The following is a 21,775-nucleotide window of genomic DNA, read 5'->3' on the forward strand; positions in this document are numbered from 1 at the left end:
CCACCTTTGCTTCTTATTACTTAAAAGGCAATGAGGACTTTCTTCTCATTGCTATTTTAGACAATGAATATAACACTTAAGGTTATGGCTACATGCACAAACATAATAAAACAGAATACACTTAATCCTTACCTGCAGCTGAGCCTTTTCATCAACAATATATAATACACATTATATCTGAGCACTTACATCGTCAAGCATTGCAAGATACTGGCAAAATAAATATGAATATCATCTGCCACTGTAGCATGTGTCCAGTATTTTGGATCACGTTTTAAAGCCTGTTCAAATTACAAACTTCCCAATGTCCATGACAAAGAAGAGGATATTTAAGTACATGGCTGCCTTAATGGTTTGGCAAAACAACCTTGTATTTCCACAGTGTGCATAGATTCATCACTTTTGTGAAGAAACAAGACAAAAAGTATATATATATTTAAACCGTGTACACAGAAGTGGAGCTGCTTTCAGAGGCTTGTGATAATGTACGGGGAGGATGACGTTTCCTATCCACAGAACTGTTCTGTCAATACATGTTTTTTCTGTCCACCTTCCACTCCATCACCTTTGTCCACTTGAGATTGTATGGTCCATTAAAAGGTGGGAGTGCAAGGATGTTTATGAGGAGCTGAGTCCAGAGTCAGATTCAGCGCTGCCAGCTCGGGCCTTGGAGGCGATGCAGGGGGCCATGGAGCATGGGATGGAGTAGCAAGAGCAGGTGGAGCTCTTCAGGGTCTCCTCTGTAATAACCTCCTGCAGGGAGTGTTGCTCCTCTACCTGGAAGATGTCTGGCTGCTCTCCTTGGTCCTCACAGATGCTGAAGGAGAAAGCAAGTGGGCATCTTTTAGTTACGTTGCAACATTGGAAATATGAACACAAGTTTCTCTACATGCTAACTTTCATACAAGTGCAAAAGTCACAGCAGTGCTTTAATGATATAAAAATATTCTGCTGTAGCAGAAATTAGTGACGGTTTTGAAACGTACACAAAAGATTTTTTTCACAGTGACATGTCACAGGTTAAGAAAGTCACTCAAAGGATTGTCCTGTTGAATCAGAGGTATTCATCCAAGCAGACAAAACATTTCACTCTTGCAAGAAGTCGTTTTTTCAGTCAATATAATTTAGAGTTTACCAATAGATTTTAGAACGACCTTACAAATAACTTTGCACCACACTAAGAGATAGCCTTTGAATATGTTGAAATGTTATCTTATATAAAAAATCATGTTGTTAAATCCATTGGTCAAGATGCAAAAGAATGAGCAGCAGTAGCTTGATCAGCATTAAATTCACTTGTACAGAGGCGTTACCATAGAGTAGCTTCACTCAATAAATGTGAACAGCAGTGGGTATGATTGTGCTGGTTGCTGTTTGACCATGAGAAATTGAATAGATGTAGATTCATTGAAAATAATGCGTTATCACATGTTTTATCTCAACTATTGTGTGTAAAGTAAATATGATCAAATGTTGAGCTCCATAGCTCTCAGTCAGAGGCTCCACTGAAGATCTAAGGTGAGCTTGTTTTGGGATCAAGCCAGTGATGGGATTAGAGCAAAGTAGTACCAATCACTGAGGTAAATCCTTTGCACAGACTTAGACACACATCTGGAGGAGGTTAGGTTGATTAAGACCAAATAATGTGAGTGATGAACCCAATTTCAAAGCAAGACTGATCAAAAATCAAGTAATGGAATATGTAAAATCTAGGAGTTAGGTCAAGAAAGAAATACTGATTATAGTTTCATGAAACAGCTGTTAAAGCCTTGTAGCTGCTAAAGCTTGGAAAGAGCGTCCAGTGCAATCACCCCTTTCATAAAACAAACCGCTGAACAAGCCGAGTGTCTGCAAACATAGCAAATCATAGAAAATGGAGTTGAAAAACATGTGCTGTGATGTCTGACACATTAGTGTTGGGAATAAGTAAAAGTACTGAAGTGAGTACTTTCAGGAAGAGGTGAGAAAAGTCCAGTCTGTTCACCCGCATCACATTTACAAAAAAACGCTGTGCGTGGGTTGGTGCTGTTAGGTGTCAATGAAAAGGTTTCAAATCAGAAGTTTAAATGCATAAATGAAAAATTGTTTGTGGATTAATTAATTCAGACGCCAATATGTCAAGTAGTACTGCTTCATGCATTGAACAAGCTGTTCATGTTTAGTTCCTTTTTGTTTTTAAAAGCAAAAGTGTCAAACCAAACATTAGTCAATGATGCTTTTCAATCATTCAACAAAGAAAACAATATCGTCATAAATAGGTGAGCCAGCTGAGAGATGAAAGAACTAGCTTTTAAAATGATTAACATGGCAGTTGACCAATCAAGCGACTGTGTTTAATACAATCTAAGATTTTAGAAAAATCCAAACAGATTAAACAGGAAATGGGGTGAAAACAAAGCACTTCAGTGTGAGAATAGGGGACCTTATGAGTAGTCAACCGTCTTGCATCATTGTCAAGGAACTCCTGTTGTGTTCCTTATTAATGCATAAAACGTGGGCTCTCAGGCAGTAATTTGGGGGGAAACCAAAATCCAGCCAGGGGGGTATAAAGTGAGTAAAAAAGCAAAACACAGCCAGGAACCATAGAAACATTACGGGAATCTGAAGAACCTGGGTCAAAATTTGGCACCAAAGATTCACAAATTCTGTAAAAAAGAGGCACAGTTATAACAACAGCCTGGAGATGGTAAAGATTCTGGTTTGAGATGTTTGCTGAAGTTAAATCTGAAACTTTAGAGGCCGAGTTTAAATGTAAAGTCAGCAGTGCTCAGTAAAAGTGGAACATATATATGGAGCAAATGTCATCGTATGGGGAAACAGAAGTGAAACAGCTGACCAAGCGATCAATGCTGACCATGCGGCTTTGCTAAGACCTGACGAGCCTCTCGTATTCTGCCGGGGGCTCAGGAGCTTTACGCAACAGCTTTGGCGCTCACATGTTCTACGAATAATCAAACACTTTATCAGGTGCCAAGTGGTCCAGCATGGCTGCCAATGGTTTATTATATAACTATGAACACTGAACGACTGTGCTGATAAAAACTGTTGCGTAAACATTTAGTGCTATGATAAGAGCAAACAACATCAAGCGTAAGAAAGTGAGCGCCTGGTTTGACGACTGTGGGAACACAGACTGAACTTGAAACCAGAGGTCAGACAGTGAAGTTTGTAATGAGGGGTGTTATGGAGCAGAGATTACAGCAGGAAACACAACAAGGAGAATCAGCACAGAATTAGCATGAAAGTGAATGAATAGAGGCAACAGAGGAACAATACCCCTAATATTGTTTAATCTGTGCAGCTCTGTGAAATAATATTTTGTGCTCTAGTCTTCAAGAGTTGGAGTTTAAGAAACCATATATCCATAGATGAGCCTTCTGTGTTTAAACCCACCTGTCATAGATGAGTCCATCAATTCCCTGCTCTCTCAGCTTCCTCCTGTTCTCATGGTCGTTGTTGTCGTCTCCCCAGCTGAACACCACCAGGCCTTTGGACTGAGCATCCCTGATGAGGGAGAGGCTCTTTAGCAGCTCCTCTGTGTGGGCACTGATCCCCTGAAAAAGCAGGAAAACATTTGTTTTAAAAGTTTGTTTCACCCACTCACTCTCATATTGTTTTAAAAACTAAGAAGAGTTTGTTGTGTGAAAGTCTGTTTTATATGTAGATCCGTTTTTAAGGTTATGCAACATAAGCTGTCTGGGGTTAGTTTCTGTATTTGTTTAAACTGTTACAGATGTCACAGCTGACACAGCGCTTTACTCGCTGACTTGTTTGTTGTGAGGATTTCAGTTTTGACTGACTGAGAGTGCTGGCCGACTTATTCAAGTCTGCTGAAGGTCAGAGCAGTATTACACTGTCACTAGACAGTAATCCAGATAAGATAAGCTCTGAAATTCAGGCTAGAATATCAAGGAATACTCACCAGAATATTCTCACTCTGGGCAAAACTTATGGCAATCTGAGTAGTCTGGCAGCGGATGTCCATCAGTTCAGGATACTTCACTGAAACTCCCTGAGTCAGGAAGAGGATGGGGTATTTGTTCTGCTTCTGACGCACCCTGTGAGGAAACAAGTGACACCATGTTGGCCGCTGTGGGAGAGCACACTTTTGACATCTTAAAATCCCTATCCTCAGTAATTTACTGTGCTCACATGGTGCAGATGTCCGGGTCAAAGCAGGAGAAGACGATACGTCTCTTCCCGCCTTTCTGCAGCACACAGGACAGGATGATGTCGAGGTAAGTGTTCATGTTGAAGTAAGAGGACAGGTTTCCGTCCCATGAGCCATCCTGTGAATAAAGGAGCAAACACAGAATAAATAACATGAAACTCCATCCTCAACCAGAGACCAGTTAAACCCTGATTCTTCAACAAATGATGGTGTTATGATCCAGTAGACTTGGTGGACCCACCTTCATCTGAGAGATCCACTTCAGCTCGATGTTAAAGCCCACATGCTCAGGAACAGCTTGGAAGATCTGGAGAACACATATGTAAGAGAGGATGTTTATTTTATAGTTTACCTTGAGACTTGAGAGGACAGAAACAAGACAAAAAAAACAAGTCAAGTTAACTTTTGAAACAGAGGAGAAAAAAAATCTAAAGTGATTCACCTGTGAGAGTGAGGGGAATGGCTGATGCTCATCAACTTCATCCTCATCATCCACCAGATCTGAACAACAACAAACAGATGCCTGTTAGTGATGACATAATGATCCTCTGATCCATTAACTCACTTGTTCATCAATTTGTTGAGGTACACAAAGTCTTTGATCAAAACTTAATCAAAGTCTTTTGATCTGCTTACATTTCACTTTACTACATGCCATGAAGAATGACAGCACAGCTTTAAAACATGTTGTTTATCAAAGGATAGAGGAAACACAGAAAAACCTTGGATGCCTACCTTTGTCTGTGTCATCTTTTATCGCAGTAGCATGGGCCAGCTGTGCAACAAAACAAAGCATACACATTATGTTCTTCACAGTCAATTAAAGACAGTATTACAACACTGTATAACTTGTATAGTCCCTACATTTGACTGCCTAAATTCAGCTTAATAAAATAACCAGCTCTGTTGTACCACTTGAATATGAAGAGTATAAGACTATTATAGGTGTGTTCTCTTTAAAAAGTAACATCACACAATCATTCTATATCTGCCTTGTGTATTAGCTGTATCCACACAAGAATCCACAGCAATCTGCTGCGACATGACTGACGACACAGTAAGCCTGTTGTGTCTCCTGTCTGACTCGGTTACACTACATCATAGGTCAAAGTTCACCATCTGCTTTCCACAGACTTGTACACATCTGGACACTTCATCAGGTATTTACCTTCAGGAGCTGCAGCTGATCAAAGGTCAGGTCTTTGACTGGCACTTCAATAAGTTCCAAAGATGTCTTGTCATTTTTCTAAAAGGATCACATAAACTGCTTTCAGTGACGCCTCGCATTTTTGTTAACAAACAATATTTCTTCATGTATATCGATGAAATAAAGATCTCTGTATGGAAAACATCAAAACACATCAGGTTGCATTACAGGTCAACTCCACGTGTTCATCTCAAAGTTCAACTCTTGTTTTTTACCTTCCTGGTGGATATGCAGCATGTCAGGTCATGGTATACAATTGGAACAGAATCCTTGGAGAGGTGAACATCAAACTCCACGTAGGCTGCGCCCTTGGGGAACAACATTGACATAAGTACAGAATAATTGCGAAGATAAACATTAAACAGCATTTTGATCATGTGCCTCACTTACATGCTTTGCAGCACTTTTAAATGAGGCGATTGTGTTCTCCCTGACTCTGTGGTGCCTGTGGAGCACAAGGAAGAGAAAGTTTGTTGCAGGATAGCCAGAGCTGCTTGCTCCTTATGCTACACATTGTTTTGCTCTCAATCATCCGCTCTTGGTATGCACACTATGCAAAGCACTCTGACCAGAGTTCGTTCAGTAGTGTTACCAGGACTCACTTAGCTGCATGGGTGCTGCCAGCTCCCCTGTGACCCACATTCAGAGTACTTCTTTTCTTCCAGTACTTTGTAAAGGAGGAGCTCATGTCACACTGCAGCCCCTGGATGGGCCGAATCACCAGGTAATCCACTGGAACAGAGAAACAAACTTAGTTACATGCATAGTGTGAGATGAAAAGCTGGTTTAATGGTAACTTTTGCAGCCATATATAAACATAAATACACTTCATTGTTAAATCATTCTGTACAAAAACTTACCTCTGACTTTTCCAATGGTCTGTCGGGAATTTCGACCCATTATGGGAAGTGTGGAGACTCCAGTGTCCTTACCACTCTCCAGAAATGAAGAGGAGAGGAGGCAAGCTGTGCCCACATGTCCTGGTTGAGCGTCACCCTGGACGACATGCTCGCCCAGATCCTCCTACAGACAAACACAACAAACAAAAATTTAAATCAGTACAGTTGTAAGCACACCTACTTATTTAATCACAATAATCTACTACCCACCCAAAGAGTAGAAAAAGTAAGGCAATTTGTGTGAATTACTTCTTTGTTGTAAAAGTTACTCTTTACAACAAATCTCATAGCATTGGAAAGTCTGTTTATTTCCTTTTTAAACAGTGCCACAATTATCAGAAGCGTGCATTTGAGAAGCACAGCTGAGTGTGTGAGTTGCACCCAAGAAAAATTTATCAAATCTTCTCTGCTAACCGTTGCTAGGTGCCGCCCTGTTGGCTATGGCTGCCTTTTGCAGCAGCTCTCTCTTTTTTGTCCGTTTCTTGAAATTTTTTGTATCTTTTTCGTAATCTTTGTATTTGGAGTGGATCATTACTTTGTATGGCTCATTTGTTGGTCATGGATACCAAACTTTTTGTGGCTACAGGGATATTTTGACTACTTTTGCTCCTGTGTTTGTCCTACATGTAACCATGGCTGCATTGTTTACATGTGAACTCAGCTGTTAGCAGCCTGTAGCATGTCAATGCTAATTGGTGTAAGGCCTGATGTCTTCCCACAAGGTGAGGAGAAGGAGGTGAGGACGACGTGCTGGTTCTAAGGTGTGAGCTAAGAAGTGAAGACATGGACCTGTCCTTCCATCCATCATTATTGGGAACGTAAGATCTATCTCCGATAAGATGGACGAGATAACAGTGCTAACCCAGCAACAGAGGGAATACCAGAAGGCAGTGTAGCATCATGCTATTCACAGACATGGCGAACGGAGCTAACATCAGACACCAAGAGCTTCACCTGCTGTGAGCAGACAAGATCTAGGAGACAGAGATGGAGCATGACTGAAGAAGCTCAGTCCTGGACCCTGTGGAGGTGGAGGCTGGCTGAACTGGAGAATGATGGACAAGCTGTCATCATCTATTTTCTTATGGACCTTTTTGCACTTTCTATACACTTTCTTACTTTTGTTTTCTTGATTGCTGCTCTAACTTCATTGTACTTGTTACAGTTACAATAAAGTTCTATTCTATTCTATTCTAGTCTATATTCTAAACAGCCAATTCTGCTGTTGCTATTGACTCCTGTTTTGAGCATCAGGTAACCACAGGTGCAACTTGATTTGCATCTGTTGGGCAGGACCTGTGAGCATGGGCCCTGCTACTGTGCTTAGTAGGTGTGTGCTTAAAGAATCATGATGCCATGTTTGACTGAACTAGATAGGGCCAGTGTGGTGGGACAGCTTTGGACTGGTGTTCCACAAAACCTAAGTAGTAGCATTATTAGGAGAAATAATTCACAAGAAAACAAGGTTTGTTATCACTGAAGGTGGGGAGATATAAAGATGGGATTCTGCAACCAGTGACAATCCCATGTCTTCATGGTCTAGGACCAAACTCTATCCTATAAGATGACAACGCTCCCTGCCTCAGAGACTAGAATTTGAGAATCAAGAGGATGGGATGGCCTGCCAGCAGTCATGACCTCAACCTCAATAAATACTTGTGGGATCAGTTTGTGCGTGCTGTTTGTGCCAGAGTGCCTAACACAGCCACGCCCAAACTGACTTCCATCAAATGCTGGTTAAAGAATGGGATGCCATCGCACAGCAGTGTGTGACCAAACTGGTCAATAGCATAAGGACAAGTTGCCAGGTTTTGTGGCTGTGTATGGTTCTTCAACATGGTTCCTATTAGTTAAATGAATGAACTGTTAAATTGCCAACGTAACTAGTGTCTTTAGACTTCAAACATCCAATCCACAAAACATGACTCAACAGCAACAGCAGAATACACTGTTTGGCTTTGGCAGAGAAGATCTGGCAAATTTCCATGAGTACAACCCACATGCAATCCCACAAATGCATGTTCCTTCTTCCTTGCAAGTAAGACACAATTTAAGTGTGAAACAAATACATTTCAATAAATTCACATCAAAGTGGCTTCTGGGCTGTGTATTCTATCATCAAAAAGGATAATATGACTTTAATGTTCTGGGCCTGGCCACCTTAGTGCTGAATCAAAATAACCCTTTAGTACAGGCTTAGTTATATATAATAGTGATAAAATACTGATCAAATCTCAGGTCTAAGAATCAGAAAATTTAACATATCTGTTAAAATATTGGTTATTTTCTGGACTATTCTACCAATATCACCTCAAAGAATTCAAAGGTGAGCTCCAGGTTGTCTGGGTCCATGGTGTGGATGCTGTACTCAGTCCACTGAGAGGGCTCCAGAGCGTATCCACACTCAGGCTGTGAGTGACGGGATTTGTAGCCATTGGGACTGATCATACTGATCTCCAGAGTGGTGGTCATCTTGTGCCATGATGTTGGACTGAGATCTTCATCCTCATCATCCTCCTCCTCAATGCCCTCTAAAGTCAGCTTGATTCTGTAGATACAGGCAAACAAAATACAAACAGTCACAACAAAAGCCGGCCCTACTTTCTTTTCATACAGAGTGTGTGATACATCTTCTTGTTTTTGCTGCGCTTAGGTCACAGGTCAGATGAGTTGATAATATTGCTTTCATTATATTTTGTTCTGTCTTGTGTATCCACAGCTTTCCCTGAGTGGTGTTGATTTCCACCTCTGTGTCACCCTTACCTGAAGCGAGACTTCTTGAATTTCTTCTTGGTGATCGACACCGGGGACACCTTAGAGTGGTGCAGACGCAGGCGAATCTCTGTCTGACACGTCAGCCACCCAGAGTCCACACAGCTCAGCCCGTCTACAAAGAAAAAAGAGTAAGCATTAGTGCACAATGTATGTTCACTTTGTCCGCCATGACTGCTGACTGGAGACAAAAGCAGGGAGGACATGACTGTTTGTTTTGTCAGGATAAAAGAGCTTCAAAAAAGAGGAAGTAAAGACAATGTGTGTCTGAATGGTGTATAGTTCTCATGCATCAGTTACAAAAGTACTTTTACACACGTTAACCTGGAGCTTCAACCTGTAAAGTATAGAGTACCACAGTAGTGTATTTTATTTTATCTGACTTACTGTGAATTCCAAATTGTCCATCATAGATATTCTGGTGGGGAGCTGTAATGCAAGAAAAAGAGTGTTAAAAACATGATGCAAGAATCTAAACTGGATAATAGTTCAGTTCAAATCAAACCAGAGCAAGAGAAACACTTCAAATCTGAGCTACAACTCTTGAAAACAAGACCGAAAAATTATAAAAACTGCTCTGAATTTGATTTGCCTGAACTTTGTGAAGCAGTTAAATATATTCTGAGCATGTTACTGAGGTTAGTTTAGCAAATTTGAATAAAACATTCATTAATGTTAAACAATTTATTAACTTGTGACATTTTGATTTTCTAATGCGGGAAGCATTACGGGAGGAATTAAAAGAAAACTTTTTGGTGACAGGCTGGGCTGAAAGAGGACATGGAGCAGGATACAGATAGCCTGGAAACTGCTCATCCTATCCAGCTCATTCTATATTATATTTTTCTATGTAAGGCTGCCATGATGGAGTTTTAGCTACAACAATGGAGGACACTGCGTACACCCTGTTCTGTAGTGTTTCCTTTGTTTCTGTAATTTATTCCAGAAAGTGTCATCTCTTTTCTCTTCTAACGTGCTGAAACATGCAAACAGCCAAAACAAGCAGGGAGCTCCGGAGGCCAGCAGTACATAAAGGAGAGCTCGAGGTGGAAACACTGTAGTCAGGTGGACGGGCTTAATTTTGATATTTACTAAAAACAAATAAATAGATAAATAAATCAACCATCAGGTTTGACAGCAGCTGACACATTAAGCCTTTTTACTAGTTCAACATCTGTTCAGTTACATAAAGTGCAGCGCAGGGAAAGGGGGGTCCAGAGGGGGTTGGAGTATGACACAGTAAACCAAACCCACCCACAGCATTTCATCTCTTTACTGTTGTTCTCTACCTGTGGGGCTCATCGTGCGAGGCTGCTGATGGGTCTCCCACATATTGATTATCACTTGACTGGGACCACCTGCATTCTGCAATTCCAATGTTTGGTACAGTGTTAGGGTTTCACATGAGATACAGTGCACTACTGTTTCAGTCCGGCTTGGGAGCTGAGTGTGAGAGAGAAATTAGTGCTGGCAGTTACCCATCCCCATGTAGGGCTGTCAGCCAGCATGGGATGAAATCTGAAAAGGGGATTTGTTAGGAAAAGAAAAAAAAACAATTCTTCAGTGAAATATTAATCTGTTTTTTCTGTGTTAAAAATTAACACTTGCTTTGACCAAAACATGTCTGTGACATTTCATTTTTACCTCAGTAGTTATAAAGTGATGGTATCAGGGTTTTATAAAAGATTACACTAAGGAAAAAACAGAAAATCAAGCATGTAACTTTTTCATAAATATGACATCATCTGATAATTTCATCTTTTACTGGTTTATCAAGGGTGAATATGTACTAGAGCATGTTTTCCAACATGCAAAGCACAATTATTGCATTTTTTTTTAATCAACATGAGGCGAATATCAGAGTTGGCTTAATCAGGCCCGACAAAATCACGTCTGTTTTCTTGTGCTATATCTGCCCTGATTTTCACAATGGGTACACTTCTAGCGACATAACATGCCTTGGTGTAGAAAAGACTGGCCCCTCAAAGTAAGAAAGCAGCCTTCTGAGCACCCCTGTAAGGTCTCGTTTGTGTAATATGGACACTTAAGCTAGGAAAAGATGTGTTTTTACACCAACTTTAAAATCAAAATGTACAGTCTACCATGTGAGTAATTCTCCCCAAAACTGGTTTCACACAATAATAATGCCTTTAGTCTATAATTAAGATCAAAGTTGAGATACCTGGTTATTCTGTTGCTAGTGTTTCCAAGGCTTATCAGTAATTGCCATTTCCTACATTTCCAGTTTGACTCAGACCACATAAATAAGTCAGCACACTGGTGTTTCTTCAACCCTGTAGTGTGTGCTGAAAGCCAAGCCATAGAATAAAGTGAGGTTGGTCACAAATTAACACTACAAACAGAGTTAAGCCAGGTCAGCCTCTCAGAAATACGGGCCTGCACTGGACTGAAAACAAAAACAAAACATACATACATACAAGAGACAATATTGACAGCAGTTTGTGCTCATCTATATGCAGACAGGCTTAGCAGAGGTTTAAATGCTTGGATTAGCGAAGGCCAGCTGACACTGTGCTGCTTAGTCAACCTGAGCCTTTTCAATGACTCATGACTGTTTCTAATGCCATAAAACCCAGATTAAGAGATGGTGACACACAAATCTTAGGCGTGATCCTTGCTTGAACTGCAGTAATAACATTTCTTGTTCACAAGTACACATTAAAGTCAGAAAAGGAATTACAGATCTGGTTTCTCTGCTTCCTGCAAATGAGTTGAAAGAGGACACCTGATAAAATCACATTACACAACACAACATCGACAATGCTTCAACAGTGACTCTTCATCTAGTGATAGTTATAAAAACAACCAGAGGTGGAAGAGCCTGTAAGGCCATCAGAAGAGTTTTTCAGCAAAGCACTATGAACTTTAAAGTTAATAGTTCTAAGTGTAATCAAGGATCTGCTCACCTTTGACTCCAGGAGGAATCCTTTAAAATACCGATACTGGGATTCGACTCCTTTTGGAACTGTGATGGTTGCAGTCCACGTGCTCCTGTCAGGGAATGACAAACCAAAGTTAATAATTTAAGAAGGCAAAATAACGAAAAGAAAGCATAGCAGTTGATTAACACTGCACCCTGTTACATTTTAACACCATGGTTCATACACATGATACTTTACAATGAAAGTATAACCAACCCATCGTCCCCATCAGGGTGTAAGGTCACAGCTCTCTGATGGCTCCAACTTCCCAGAGCTTTGCAGCTACCAACAACAGCAATCACCTCACCTAGAAATGACCAGACTGAGCTTAAAGAACTCATCCATGAAGGGGAAAAAGAACATCTGCTAAAAGCTTTAGAGGGTTTCCAACATTTGTATGTGAAAATGGCTCAAGACAAATCACGTCTGTTGTCACTATTCTGTGTCAGCTGTTCTGTGTGGATGTATGTGTGTGTCTATCTAAACATTAATGGGTGTGTGTGTATGGACTTGTCTTACTGGTCTGAATGTGTGCTTGTTTACCTGTGTGATACAGGCTATTGGAATGAAGGATCAGGTAATATAAGGCCACCTATTCAGAAGAAGCCCTGTATCTCACTAAATTAGCACTTAAAAAGCTTTTATTGCACGTTTTATAGAGGTGGCATGATTATGGCTTATTGTGTTTTACTTACAAGCTATAAGGGTGTGTTATTTCTATCAGCATTTTGTATTTTTTTCTGTAGTTATGATCCCTGCCAGAGCCCACAAATTAGCCTTATGGCTAACTTTGGCATGTTTACATGGATACTGCACTAAAATGTTCATTTATATGCACTGTCCTTTTGTACAAATAAATACAAACAAAATATTACATTGCTATAAATATTATACTGCTATTTTTAAATAGCCTGTCGTGAAAAGTGTTCTGTCCTTTACTTTAGATGTAAAACGGTTTAGGATTACAACTATAAATACCTGGAGATGTTTCTCCTCTCACAGCCAAAGTCACCTGACAGGTCTCCATGGTGGACACTGACGGAGATTGGGCCAGTTATAAACTATGAGACAAAAACATGAATAAACTGTTTAAATGCTGACCACAAAACCTTCTTTAATTAACATATTGTTATAAGCAGTATTGTACAAACGTGTGGCTAAGGGTTGTACCTATAACTGTTATTTTAAGGTCATGAAAAGCAGCAAACCCCAACGTCTAGCAGCAACACAGGCAATTAAGCCATTTCAAAGCTGAAGAGAAAGCCCCAGTCACGACAATAATATTACCTTCTTGATGTTGGCAGTGGTGCGTCAGCTCTCTGCAGCCTCCCAGAGTGATGGATCAGAGAAAAACAGGTCTTCTCATCCTGCAGGTAGATACCTGTCTGACTGTAAGCAAACCAGTCAGCCCAAAGCCACCCATCCCTGCCCTGTTGGTAAAAGAGCGGAACGACGGAGAGATTTACCCTCACGAAGAACAAATCGCAGGAGTACAAAAATATCACCGGTCATACCGCACTGGTGCTACGATCAACACAATTTAACTCAGCTATTACACACAATGTTTGAGAGAAAATAGTAAACGATAATTCACCCGCTTTAGCTTAGCGTCAGTTAGCAACAAACAAAGCCATCAAGTGAATGAGAGAAAAAATACAACTTCCGCATTTCCCTTTCAAAGTAAAACCAGTACTGGAGAACATTCTGCAAAATAAAAGAAGGAAATAGATGATTTAAGAGTTTTGTGATAAGCAAAGAAACTATAAAAATCAATTTATAAAATAACTTGACATGCTCAGGTAAATTATGTCAAATTTTCTTCAACTGCCATACCAAGATTTTACATTTAGCAGAGCAAAGTAACAGAAACCAGGTTTTCAGAACCCAGATAAGACAGAGTGCATGTACATTGCGGCAATAGCATTGAAAACCTTTCATTTAAACTAAAGAAAATTTTATTTTGAGCTACTGTAATTTTTGGCTCAATGTCAGCCTCTACAACTACAGCAAAAATAACATATTTCAAATTGTTTTACTAACATTATAGTTATATATATCTTAATTTTACTTTATTATGTATTTATTCTGTATACTATTTTTTAGATTTCAATAGAGATGACAGTCAGGTTTTAATAACCAACCCACCAAAAACATGCCAGAAAATAAATTTACAGGTCTGTTCTAGGGAACTTTTTTTTAACTTTATAGCAATGCCAGAGACAGCTTTAAAAGGATCAGTAATATTGGAGATTAAGTTATGTGGAAGCTGGTTCAGGCATAAATTCTACCGAAATATGTTTTGAAACATTTTGAGGCAAACATGCTTTAAACAATTTAGATTGATGTAGATCAGCTGAATGCCCCCTTGATTTACAGTGTGTTGGCTGTTTGGCTTGTACAGGCTAAAGGTTTTGGTTCGAACAGTCCTTTGAGAAAATGAGGCAAAACTTTTCTTCAGTTCTCCAACCGTTTAAACGTGTGTTTTTTGTTTTTGTTTTTTTTTTTTGTTGTTGTTTGTTTGTTTTGGGGTTTTTTTTTTCTTTCTTTCTTTAAGTTTTAACTTTGAATGTTCTATTTCCGTTTTTAGTGCTGTGTTGCGGTCAATGATTACTACTTGACGAAGCAGGTTCATACCAGGTCCATACCGGCCTGCTCCGGATCTGTGGAGCACTACTTTGTTGCATTCAAGTACCATAGTAAAGAACGCCTTTATCAGATGAGTAAATGTTCAAGCCACATAAACTGTCGACAAAAGAAGATGCTGCCCTCCTTTTTGCGAAATCTTTTTTTCTGCGAAGATAGCTTTCAAACCTATCTCGACAAGGAGAAATTATTAAAAACCTATACTTTGTGAATTTAAACATCGCCAACAGCAGGTTTACTTTCATAACTGTTACTTCAGAAAAGTAAGCGCTTTTTATTATTTAAATGACCGTAAGTGAAATCGCTGTATTAGTTCAGGGCTTGTTGTTGCGTGGCACCGACTCGGTAATAATTAGAAAATCATAAAGTAGTAAGAACCAACGAGTTCTTTGTTTTACCAACTCACGACACAGGAGTTTCCGATGTGTTCATAATGCGGCATCAACAGCACGCGCCTGTGTTTACCACAGGCAGCCACGTAGCTCTGGGGTATTCAGCTCAAAGCAAAAGTAGGCCTATCTCATACAGTGACAAGGTAACAACAAATGTGAACATACCGTCAGCAGACATCGATTGACTTAAACATGTTCCGAGACAAATGGTTGTTTGGAACAGGACACGGCCGTGGGGCGTTAAATAGAGAGGGTGGTCCTGTCGTGACGTCACGTCTACTGTATCCTTGACCATTGAGCGTAAACACCAGTGAGACAAGCTGTTAATTAATCACAGAACTCACAGGACAGACCATGAGTCTAGATAAACACCTTCTACGAAAGTTTAAGTGACGTAACTGAAATGTAAATTTACTCCATATTCAAAGTTGGTCGCAGCCGGTGAGTCAACACAGCTGATAAGTTTTCACTGTTTGGTTTTCTTAGAAAGGCAGGGGTCATGTGACCAAGCCTCTGCGGGGCTCACTTGTCTGAGATTTAGCTGCAAAACATGAGGGGATCCTTTACAATAAGCACAAACTTGCTAAAAACCTGCAGCCCTCTCATTCTATATGTAGAGCTGATGGCTAAAACCAACTAATGGCATTTTTCTGACCTTTTGAAAAAGCTATTTCTTCCTCTTGGCTTTGTGAAGTTAGAGACTGCGTTGTCCAAATGACTGACATCTATAATGGACGTCGGACTATTTTTTCCCATTTTTATTTAAAGTTGTTTATTAAAACTTATTTGACAGTGACACCAACTAGCAAGCTGCTACAACAGGTTTGATGGGGGTGGAAAGTTATTGCTCAGGTGTGCTTCACCAGGTTGGTAATTTTGTAATCAGTATCCCATGGACAGGGGCGGAATGCACCTTTCTTGGAATCTGTGTGACACCTATGATTTGCTTTTTGCTAATTAGAAGGTGGGACACCATACAAAAAAACACTGACATTCGAACTATTTTGTTAACTCTGCTCTTAATCTACTGAAAGTGTACCTATATCTTTATTTGTAGTCTGTGGAGACAAACTTTTAAGCTTTAAATGCTGATGATCTGTTGTGTAACCTTTTTAACTTAAAGAAACTACAATTGTGCAATTTTTTTTGATAAACAGAGACCAAAATAGTGTACACACACACAAACACACACGCGTTTAGCTGTTCTCTGAGGTTTTGATACCATATTATTTTACACCCAATTGTACTTATTTAATGTATTCGGATTTATTTGACATTGTTCAAGACCAGTAGCATACCCATACAATAAATCCTATTTTACCTAGTACTGTAATAAATTAATGACTAAACGAGTCATAAATAACTCAAACTTGGGACAGTGTGATAAATAAGTCTTTTAAAAACATGTATTTAATTATTTACCACTTGATAGTCTGTTTTGGTACATGAAGGTCTTAGGATGAAATGATAACTCTTTGAATAAGGAACGAGTTTTGCTTGAAAAAATGGCTAAAACTTTGAGCAATGAAGTCCCCTGTTCATAAAACCAAAGTATGGCCTGTAGCTCCCTCTAGTGTTAAATGGATATAACACACTATGACATTTTTCATGGCAGACCATGCAGATTACTAACAGGCACAATGGGAAAAGGGAGTTTCATTTTGGGATGAACTGTTCCTTAGAGTAGACTGTTTTCACTTCCTGCTATGTTTTGTCGGTGAACAAAGAAAAGGAGCTTTCTTCAGTGTGGTCTCAGGATGAGAAACCAAATTATTTGTGAAAATGCTGATAGTTTTCTGCTGTGATTGGTTTAAGTATATATAAAAAAAAAACGTTTGAGGGCTCACTTCCTGCCTTGCTGCTCTGGTGCCCTCCACAGTGAATTAATGCAGAAAAAAAGGTTGAATTTTTTTTAAAAAGTGAGGGAGAGCAAGAGGGAGACGAGGGCTTGATGAAAGAAGAAAAGGAAACAGACAGAAATCCCGATGAGTGAAGAGAGACTGCAGCTCTATTAATATTTTAGGCTGTTTCTCAGCACTCAGTGCTCTCATTACATATCATTTTTACCAGTCACAGCTCAGCTCTGTCATTTACATGTGTAGCTTTCTGTACAGGCCTATGACAAGTGCCTGTTATTGTAACAAGCTAATATAAAAAAAATGTTGTATGAGGCTAGTGCAAAAAAATAAGAATTAGAACTTACATACCACCAGGAGACAAAAAAAAAACAGTAACTATCTATGTCGTATGAATCAGTCATAGGTTCATAAAGTTATTGCCATAGAGTGTAAAATAAATGGACGTGGTCTCTGTGAGGTTACCCGCCTGTTTCTAAAGCAAAGGTTTGGAGCAAATTATCGACAAGGGCCATATTGGAATTGAGGCTGGCTTTTAGCCTCCATGCTAACAGCTGTCAATCAGCTGAGCTCTGCATCTGATTGGGCAATCTCGCAGTCTTAATTTCTTCTAAACTGCCAAGTTAAAAAAAGTTCACACCCCCACCATACAGTATAAACCATTAGAGAAATTAGCTTTTCAGACGGGAGACTTTTTTTTTTGTACCAGGCTGTAAACATGTTGATTTCTGCTATGAAAACGGCTTTTTTTTGGCTTGGTGTGTATGTGGTTTACAGTACATCCAGAGCCAGCCTCAAGCAGACACCTAAGGAACGGAAGATTTTACACTTTCACACTCTCATATTCCTAGACCAGAGGTTTCTGCTTGGGAAACGCCAGATATTAGCTTTACACCTGTGTATTGGCATCAGAAGCTCACAGATTTGACTTATCCAGGTGCATACATTAAATATATCTCAGTTACACAACACTGATAAGACAGGTGAAGATAGAAATAGAAATAGAAATAGAAATAGAAAATACTTTATATATCCCAGAGGGGAAATTCAGGAGTCACCGCAGCATTTAAGAAAACAAAAGTAAGAAAGAGTATAGAAAGTGCAAAAAGGTCCATAAGAAATTAGATGACGACAGCTTGTCCACCACTTGTCCACCACTCTCCAGCCAAGCCAGTCTCCACCTCCACAGGGTCCAGGACTGATCCTCCCCAGCAGTCTATTCAGTCTCTGTCTCCTGGATCCTGTCTGCTCACAGCAGGCGAAGCTCCTCCAATGTGGGGCCGGCGTCCGATGTTGTGAACAGCATGATGCCGCTGGGTTAGCACGGCTAGCTCGTCCATCCCCCGGAGCTAGATCCCACGTTCCCAACAACGATGGATGGAAGGACAGGTCCACGTCGTCACCTCCCAGCTCACATCCGAGAACCAGCACGTCGTCCTCACCTCCTCCTCCTCAGTTCGAGGGAAATCATCAAGCCCTACACTAGTTAGCATTGACATGCTACAGGCTGCTAACAGCTAATTTCACATGTAAACAATGCAGCCATGGTTACATGTAGGATCTCCAGACAAACACAGGAGAAAAGTAGTAAAAAATATCCCCAAAGTTACAAAAAGTTTGGTGTCCGTGGCCAACATATGAACCATACAAAGTGATGTTCCACTCCAAATACAAAGATTACGAAAAAAAAGACGAAAAAAATGACAAGAAATGGACAAAGACGAGAGAGCTGCTGCAACAGGCAGCTACTTGGGCAGCGCCTAGCAACGAAAGAGATGGAGAGATGGAGTTACAGATGCAACATCTTGTATTTCAGATGGAGACAGAACTAAATTGCTGTGCTGAGTTTGGTGTGCCTTTGGGAAAAAAATCGTCTCTAGCATGTAATGTTGCACATTGGAAATTTGATATACTACTTTCAGTGCACTGACTACTTAGCTTCCCTCCTAGCAGGCCTCCCTGTGTTTACGTTCAAACCTCTACAGATGATCCAGAAGTCCAGCCCAAAACAGCACGTCACCCTGCTGTTAATCTTTTTCTTACTGGCTTCCAGTGGCAGCTCATATCAAATCCAAAGATCTTCCTCTGGCTTACAAAACATTGCCAAGAACGTCTCCTTTCTACCAGGTCTACACCCCTTCTGGCCCTCTACACTCTGCTTGTGAAAGACGCCTGGTGCTCCCAGCCCAGCGGCTCTGAATCTCTAGCCAGACTCTTCTCCTCTGTTGTGCCTGAATGGTGGAATGAATTACCTGACTCTATACAATCCGCAGAGTCCCCTTCTACTTTTAAGAGATGTCTAAATACTCATCTTTTCAGGGGACACTTAATCACTAAAGCTGAGCCTTCTCCTCTTTTTCCTCAGGGGGTAGCAAAGTCAGAAGATTTCAGACCCAGCTCTTAGTGAAAATTTAGCACTAATCATTGAATGTTGTTGAAGGTTGAACAATATTTTTGCAGCGATTAATTGTGGTTTGTTATGGCTACATTATCCTACATGGGAAAAAAATTTTTTAGTACTTAATGACAGCGCCTACAGCCAAATAACTTGTAGCACAAAGGTTTTCCCTTCTGTCAAAACTTTTGCTTGTGTCATGCGTCACATTGCTAAATGAAACTTTAGAGCCCAGTGTAATTCCAATATTATTGGATGTAGAAAAATTGGAAATAAGAGTGTTGCCCCCTACGTCAACGTTTAAGTGGAGTTTTCTGAATAGATATTGGGCTTTTGTTGTCATTCTTGGTCAAGGTGTTGATTTGAGGAAGCCACTTGGTTTATGGAAACATAAGCTCAAATGGAGGGATTCAAAGAAGAGAATGGCTTCCTAATAAGGTGTCAGCAGCTCTGATATGAAGGTTGGTTAAAGTGTTTGGATTAATGTGAAATCCGTGTCTGAGTTTCCTCTGTCAGGTGGGGATTATGAGTCAGATTTTCTTCAGCCTGAGAGGTGATTCAGCCAGGATTTCCGAGCAATGAAGTATGAAGTATATCCACCTCTGTGAACGATGAAAAGAAATGAGAAGATATACTCCTCATTGCACACCAAAACAGCCCGAGGCTTCAACAGCCTTATATTTTAATAGAGTACCAAAGTTATTATATTATGTAAGCTGTAAAAACCCCATCAAAGTTTCATACACCCATAGTGTTCAGTCCCTTTTGCTAAATCATAATAAATTTGTTTCTCCGGAAAGTGTGCCAGTGTTATTAAAATGTTAAATGAATACATCAGATCGGACGCGTATCTTTTCTGAAACAGAACATAAACAGATGTTTGAGCATCTCACTTTTGGCACAGTAAAGATTTTATAGTCATGCACCAATGGGGAGATATTGTTCTTCCATCATCCTTAGGGTGTTTTGAATTAAATAAAAAAGTTTACTTTTCTAAAATGATGCTTTAATACATTTACAGGAGGTGAAAAAAAAACGTATATGAGTTGAATTCCTCACTCACAAGGTGGGAGGTAATCTGAAAGCACTGCAGTATATAGATTAAATGTCAAATAAACTCAGTCATATGACTGAATGTGTGTATCGTAAAGCGACGTCAGGAGAATTATACTCACCCATGTGTTCATTTATTGAATGATGTTTATGGGACTTGTCTGTGTAGAGCAGTTTCTTTCACTTGCCTGCAGTGTGATCCCCATCTACTGGTCAAAACACACACACTCCTTTCTTCCCTGTCTCTTTTATTTCTCTGTCTGTCACTCAGCTGCTCTCTTTACTCAATTTGTGCCAAAATTAAAGATAAACTTGGCACTTAAAGGCTTCCAAAGGCTAAAAATATCTAATAAAAAGCCCAAAAGCTGGGAGCAGAGATGATATAACATAGATTTCAAAAAGAAAGATTAAAGCTATTCCTCTAGGTTGAAGCCTCAGACAGAAAAAAATCTACATATGTGGTTCGAGTGGATTCAAAGCTTTCCCTGATGAGCAGAGGTGCTGAGTTATGATGGTTTCCTGTTGAAATGCAGATATCTTGCACAGAGTTACATAAAACCCTTTTGAGAATAACTGTGCAGAATCCCCTCCCAGAAGATCATCTCACAAATCTTAATATTCTGTGATGTGATCTGAATGAGGTGAAAAGAAGACATTCAAGGGGAAAAGTAATATATTTACTAGTGCAGATTATGTTGCAACAGCACAGAAGTGCACGGCAGATCACTGACCAGCGGTGTGCTCAGGCCTGAGGGAAAACTGATGACTCCACAGATCAGAGCGTTATACCTTATCCCACCTGCCTTTCAGGGTGTGTGAGACAGAGGAAATGAATACAGATGAAGACAAAGATGGAGCCTCAGAGAAAGATCGAGAGGGTCTGTTATCTCTGTTTGCTTTTGTAGGAGGAAACACAATAACAGCTTGAGGGTCTCTGCTATTGCTGCTGCTGTGGGTTTTTAAAGCAGCTGCCTCCATCAGTGTGAAGATAGAGAGTGATAACAGATTTATCCACAGGCTAAATTTAATTTCCTTTGAAAGAGGAGAATGAAGAGGAACGCATTATTCCTGTTTTCTGTCAGCATGTGTGTGACCCCGGTGCTCAGTTATTGGAAAAATTCTGAGAATCACTGGGACGTAGTAACACTTTGATTGCTCAGTAGATCCTCTGTAATGGATGTTGATAGACATTCAGATCAAAAGATCACACTCAGGTATTTTTATTTCTGTTTGATGGTGAAGATTTGTGTTATGTATAAAATGAAATTAATCATTAAAAGAGGCAGGGTGATGTTTTATTTAACACTTCATATAAAACCTTTTTGTTCTGTTGTATGCTATAAATCACTTGCATTAATACAACATGGGATAAATAAGTTATGTATTTGTGCTTAACGACTCACACCACTCACTACTGGTTTAAGCTTATCAAATTATGGTCCCCT

At 39.9% G+C, this 21,775-nt stretch overlaps 1 protein-coding gene across 2 annotated transcripts; it reads right to left on the reverse strand.

The window, feature by feature from the left end:
• Nucleotides 1–549: 549 nt before the first annotated feature.
• LOC141801697 (glycerophosphocholine phosphodiesterase GPCPD1-like) lies at nt 550–15,296 on the reverse strand. 2 transcript variants are annotated; one of them, XM_074684842.1, is made up of 21 exons: nt 15,192–15,296; nt 13,279–13,421; nt 12,970–13,052; nt 12,208–12,298; nt 11,977–12,061; nt 10,339–10,414; nt 9,437–9,478; nt 9,041–9,164; nt 8,588–8,825; nt 6,239–6,401; nt 5,981–6,110; nt 5,769–5,823; nt 5,594–5,686; nt 5,340–5,417; nt 4,907–4,946; nt 4,614–4,672; nt 4,413–4,478; nt 4,153–4,289; nt 3,923–4,058; nt 3,394–3,554; nt 550–817 (listed from the first exon to the last, which is right to left on the reverse strand). In XM_074684842.1, the coding sequence occupies exons 3-21, from the start codon at nt 13,016–13,018 to the stop codon at nt 619–621; spliced, it is 2,022 nt and encodes a 673-aa protein (XP_074540943.1). In that variant the 5' UTR covers nt 13,019–13,052; nt 13,279–13,421; nt 15,192–15,296; the 3' UTR covers nt 550–618. The 2 variants fall into 2 exon arrangements, with proteins under 2 accessions (XP_074540943.1, XP_074540944.1); XM_074684843.1 differs by lacking the exon at nt 15,192–15,296 and adding an exon at nt 13,586–13,648.
• Between the last annotated feature and the right edge of the window lie 6,479 nt (nt 15,297–21,775).

This window comes from Halichoeres trimaculatus, unplaced genomic scaffold (assembly GCF_033239565.1).
Source record: "Halichoeres trimaculatus isolate MK-OKI-2021-1 unplaced genomic scaffold, fHalTri1.1 fHalTri1_scaffold_13, whole genome shotgun sequence".
Taxonomy (NCBI): Eukaryota; Metazoa; Chordata; class Actinopteri; order Labriformes; family Labridae; genus Halichoeres; species Halichoeres trimaculatus.